This window comes from Pinus tabuliformis, chromosome 1_2, assembly GCF_031772625.1.
Source record: "Pinus tabuliformis cultivar Carrire ecotype Pingquan chromosome 1_2, CPIR1, whole genome shotgun sequence".
Classification (NCBI taxonomy): domain Eukaryota; kingdom Viridiplantae; phylum Streptophyta; class Pinopsida; order Pinales; family Pinaceae; genus Pinus; species Pinus tabuliformis.
Window position 1 is genome coordinate 1093969263 of NC_142298.1, and position 5558 is coordinate 1093974820.

General features: G+C 34.5%; 1 protein-coding gene across 2 annotated transcripts; it reads left to right on the top strand.

The window, feature by feature from the left end:
* The first annotated feature begins 1802 nt into the window (after positions 1 to 1802).
* On the top strand, positions 1803 to 5085 carry LOC149209992 (serine carboxypeptidase-like 32). Of its 2 annotated transcripts, none has more exons than XM_089394341.1 (10): positions 1803 to 2168; positions 2266 to 2373; positions 2568 to 2663; positions 2769 to 2861; positions 2975 to 3066; positions 3165 to 3446; positions 3592 to 3728; positions 3879 to 3974; positions 4508 to 4613; positions 4721 to 5085. In XM_089394341.1, exons 1-10 carry the CDS (start codon positions 1892 to 1894, stop codon positions 4877 to 4879), a joined length of 1446 nt encoding a protein of 481 aa, XP_089250467.1. In that variant the 5' UTR covers positions 1803 to 1891; the 3' UTR covers positions 4880 to 5085. The 2 variants fall into 2 exon arrangements, with proteins under 2 accessions (XP_089250467.1, XP_089250468.1); XM_089394342.1 differs by having other exon boundaries at positions 1805 to 2168; positions 3595 to 3728; positions 4721 to 5083.
* Positions 5086 to 5558: the final 473 nt, after the last annotated feature.

The following is a 5558-nucleotide window of genomic DNA, read 5'->3' on the forward strand; positions in this document are numbered from 1 at the left end:
TCACAACAAAGTAAGACTTATTCTTCTTGGGCTATTTAGAAAGGGGAAGTAAAAGAGTATTCTAGATGTGCAACAAATCTTTCATCCCCTAGATGATGAAGGAGGAATTACTAAAGACTTGAAGCTAGGTTTTACTTTTTCCAAAGCTATCTTCATTACATATTTGAGAGCCATATACTCTACCAAGTTGTTGACAGCCCTCCTATGTTTTCCCTCAACATACACATAACATTAGGGCCTTATAAAACACCATAAACATACCCCATATACTCCTACCATTTGGTTTCACCCACATTCCTATGAAGCATATGGCTCTAAGGTGATTGATAATGATGAAAAATAATATGACTTGTGCAGTAATTTTTTGAAAAGTGAGAATTATCTTTCCTCAAATATAATAAAATTTCTTTCAATCCAAAAATGTATCTAGAGAAAGAAATAAGGAATAGTTTTGCAACTTTCCAAGTCTTATCTATAATACAAAATTTTGAAATAGTCTTCTTTACAAACTTCATTCCAAGTATTATGCTCCCTTGATCAGCTCTCCTTGTCCCTTCAAATAAAATATGTTCTTTTAGAACTTTCTCCATTTTTTAATGCAATCCAAGATGTCAATACTTAAACATGATTTATATATTTTTTATAACATTTCATGATTTATATATTTTTTTATAACATTTCATAAATAAATACTTTATTGTATAATTAATCATATAAACAAATTTATTTATACATATAAACAAATTTATTTTCAAATAATTTCTGTTCCTCCATAATTTTGAGCACTATCACTTTGTTGCTACTTCATTACATAGGTTTTAATATTTATTTAAATGCCACTATCTACTTTTCAAACTATATAAATACAATAATAATAAATACCAATATAAAAACCTTTCTACTAACTTGAAACATTATAAATACTTTTCTTAGCACTTTTATTCTAATTTTTTAATATTCTCAATGCAAAGTGCTTTTTATTATAAGGCTCTTTCACACACTTTCATTTCCTTAATAAAAAGGTTCCAATGAATTTCTTTATCTTACCCTTGATTTTGTAATAACCAACCTTTCAGCTAATACCACCTTTCAACTAAATACAATCTATTGACATAAATCAAACACAGCTTCCATTAACTAAAATCAAACACAGCTTCCATTAACTAATGGAGCGTTAAGCAACAAAATATACAGTATCCATCCACAACCGCACTATTTTCTTTTAAAAAAAGGAGGGACGTGAGCCCGATAGAAGGTGCTTATTGGATTTGAACCATGGGCCTCTTGTTTTATTTGTATTTTATCTGGGAAGGTATAATATTGGCATATATTAAAATTTTGCATATTGGAAAGTTCTTGTTTAGATAGACCAAGTGAAGATTGTTCGCCGGCATCTAGAAGTCGTTGCTTTTGTGCTTTTCAGCCTAACTTATCGCTTGCACGTGATTCTTGGATATGCAGATAGAGCTACTCGCCACAATTCATTTTATATGTGAATTTGATTTAGAATTTTCTTCTGGGCATTCTAGAAGTAGCGGAGAATGCTACTGTTTTGAGATTAGGAATTAACAGGATTTTATTGGTTGTAGGCCATACCTTGACTGGAAGCACTCACACGTTCTTTATGGCGATTAGCCAAGAAAACTCGTGCGATTAGACGTTTCTTGGCCACACATGGATTGACCTCAACCATTATATGTCTCTTACCTGTGTCTACGAACTGAAATGCTCATGTCATGTTGACAGGGTCACGACATTTCTTCGGTTACTTACATCACCCCGCATATCAGCAGTTAAAACACCACCCGCTTCCTGATATTATAAATGGCAGGATTCTGCGGTGGAAAAATCACAAAATTAACGATCGTCGCTCCGGAATCAGCCACAGAATATGGCAGATTACTTGGCCGTATGGATAAGCCTGGCCTTTTTCATGAGCGCCATGAATATACCGTGTATTGATGGTCGAAATGCATGGAAAACTGAGAAGAAAGATGAAGCAAGTGAGCATTTAGTAACCAATTTGCCCGGCCAGCCTAAGGTGGATTTTAACCAGTACGCTGGTTACGTGACTGTTAATGAAGAACATGGAAGGGCTCTCTTTTACTGGTTCTACGAAGCTGCCTCGATGAAGGAGGAAAAACCTTTGGTATTATGGCTCAATGGAGGTATTTTATTCACTTACTTATACGTTATTTTGACGAATGTGTGTTCATTATGTTTGTCATCTGATTAATATTAAGAACTAGATATGGCTACCCTCAGGACCTGGGTGTTCCTCTGTGGGATATGGAGCTACTGAAGAGATTGGACCTTTCCTTGTAGATGGAAACGGGACGGGCCTTATTTTCAACAAATACTCGTGGAACCAAGGTTTGCTTCATCCTTACTTCTCATTATATGCAAAGTGAAAAACAAGAAAAAATCAGTTTTGATTTGAACATTAAATTTGTATCTTAAATATTGTGTATTTCTCTGTCTGACTAAGTTAAAATGGATAGGATATATGTCACTAGATCAGAATGCAGAGATTAATACGACAATTTTTATCGTTTAATTTGATGCAGAAGCCAACTTACTATTCGTTGAATCTCCAGTGGGAGTGGGTTTCTCCTACTCCAATACTTCGGCTGATTACAATATAATTGGAGACAACATAACTGGTGAGAATATGATTTTTTTGGTTACCCATCTCTTACAGATTACTGAAAAGAACTTGAAAATGTGGCATATTACTAATTTCTTAGTGCTCTGAAATGTTTCCTCAGCCATAGATACTTACATGTTCCTTCGGAACTGGTTCAAGAGATTTCCCCAGTATAGAAGACATGATTTCTACATTGCAGGAGAAAGCTATGGAGGCGAGTTCAATCATATTTCAGATATTACAACCTTTTACTTTGCTAATATATTGTAATTACGTCTATGTTCATTGTAGAAGATTGGTATTCATAATTGTTCATTTTATTAACAGGGAAATACGTTCCCGAGCTAGCAGAGCTAATTTACGATATGAACAACTCCTCCTATAACAGTCAGACTTATATAAACCTCAAAGGTTTCATGGTAAGTATCGGGCTTCAGTATTTCCTCATCTCATTGCTTAGTTATTATGAAGATTGTGAACAATTTGCTCATTATAATTGAACTTTTTTTTGTTGTAGGTGGGAAACCCAGAGACACACGATGGTTATGATTGGGAGGGTTTTGTAGATTATGCATGGAGTCATGCAATTGTGTCGGATGAAACACATAGAATCATTAAACAGAATTGTAATTTTTCCAGTGATGATACGTGGAGAAACCAAAACTGTACGGAAAAGGTAAATGAAATTTTGAAGCAGTATAAACAGATTGACATGTATAGCCTATACACACCTACATGCATTGAGAAAAGCAGCATTCCTGCAAACAAGTCTGAGACTGAAAAGTTCAATTCTACTACGGTACATTCCTATTTCTCAAATTTCTAGTTGGCTACTTCATTAGATCTTCCTATTTCTCAAATTTCAGTTTGGCTACTTCGTTAGATCTAGATTAGATGTTCCATTGTCAGCTGCAGAGCTTAATTGTTTTCTGATGTATTATAAGCAGAAGCCAAGGAAGATGTTAGCTGGATATGATCCTTGTCTTGATGATCATGGCAAAGTTTATTACAACAGATATGATGTGCAGCGAGCTCTTCACGTAACTAAAGACCTGCAGTTAAAAAACTGGAGTATATGCAAGTAAAATATTTTTGTCCCTAACATAAGAAACATGCGTTATTCTCATTCATAATGAATCTAAATGTAATTCTAAGTTTATTTTGATTGGGAGACAGTTAGTGTAATAAATATCCTGATTATCTATTATTAATGAGATTTATTAAAATGCAGTAATGATATTTTTACCAACTGGAAAGACAGCCGATTTTCTGTACTGCCCATCTACAAAAAACTGATAGCAGCAGGGTTGCGCATATGGGTATACAGGTAATTCAAGGTTTTGTGATTAGTATCTTCATGTAAAATACGCTGATCAGCTCTCTAAAAATAATGAGGTTCATCTTCAGGATTAATAACTTAAGAACTTATTAATGAGGTTGATCTTTAGGACCAAGAACTTATCAATGAGGTTTATCTTTAGAATCAAGGTTCTAATTTTATTAATAGATTAGAAATATTTATTAATAGGTTAGTAATATCCACTATTGAATATTGTTTATATTTAAAATTTATTAATAACTTCATCCTCATCCTCCAGACTAAGGTTGGAATCTCATTAGTAAGTTCTAAAAATTGAGTATCATATATTGCAGATGTGATTACATCTGAAAACTAACTGCAAAAATCGATATGAATGATAAAATTATGACCTAAAATATTAATTAATCATATTTAGCCAATCAACTAAACTTGTGTTCGATATATAATGAACAGTAGAGATACAGATGGCCGTATGAGATAAAATGATAATTAATCATATTTAGCCAATCAACTAAACTTGTGTTGAATCTAATGAACAGTGGAGATACAGATGGCCGTGTTCCAGTCTTATCAACAAGATACAGTCTAAATGCCCTCAGACTTCCCACAATAGGCTCTTGGCACCCTTGGTATCATAACGAACAGGTAAGAATAGCTAACTTATAAAGTATTTCAGAAGAATACAATCAAAGTTGAAAATTTTCAAGTCCATTAAATATTCAATGTGGTGGTATGTGTTGTGATCATTACAGGTAAGTGGATGGATTCAAGAGTACGAAGGGTTAACCTTTGCAACTTTTAAAGGAGCTGGCCACGCAGTTCCCCTTTTCAAACCTAGCGATGCTCTGACCTTCTTCAGATCATATCTTTCAGGAACTGCTCTGCCGGAAGAAAGGCAGATGAGGGTATGAGATGAATACAAGTTTAAAAAAGAAATCGAGGTAATTTATTTTGAGCGATTTGTCTGTATAGCCTACGTTACAAATCAGATCAAATGGATCAAAAAGCATACAAGATAGGCAAGGGGGGTGAAGAATATGTATCCACGAAAAAAACATGGAAAAAAACATGGATTGTTCAGCGTGAACAATCCTTCCTGGTCTCTCAACATGAATATATAGCTCGATTTCTTTAATGCGAATCTCTTGTATTTCTATTTTCCTTTGTCAGTAAAAACGTGTGCTGCTGAATCATGGTTGTTGAAATTTCAAATTGATCTGCAAAATTCCAAACAATATCTTTTCATTCCGTCCGTGCCATAAATATTTATAAATAAAGTTACTTGAGTTGAATAAAGGATAAATCAAACCTAATGTTTGGTCGGTCATCCCAGAGGCAGGAATAGGGAGAACGGCAAAGAGAGATCTTTCTAGTCTCCCTACAGTTATCCTACGTATGTCAATTCCGAAGCGATTCTAGAATGCATGATCAAGAAGCAGCCAAAGCATACCTATCTGATCGTGATAACTCGCACATAAATGTCGTCCTCACTCCCTGTATTAGAGACCCGTAAAAGTTTTCCTAGTGTGTTTGTTCAACCCCACGTGAAGCTGCCAGCTTGGGTGGTGTGCTATTTGATGTGACTGCAAG

What these genes read in the sequence shown, in the direction of transcription:
- LOC149209992 (XM_089394341.1), top strand. Translation starts at nt 1,892, where the DNA reads ATGGCAGATTACTTGGCCGTATGGATAAGCCTGGCCTTTTTCATGAGC. An exon ending in TGCAGGAGAAAGCTATGGAG is followed by an intron (nt 2,862 to 2,974) that starts GCGAGTTCAATC and finishes TTTTATTAACAG; the next exon opens with GGAAATACGTTCCCGAGCTA. An exon ending in AAAAACTGGAGTATATGCAA is followed by an intron (nt 3,729 to 3,878) that starts GTAAAATATTTT and finishes ATTAAAATGCAG; the next exon opens with TAATGATATTTTTACCAACT.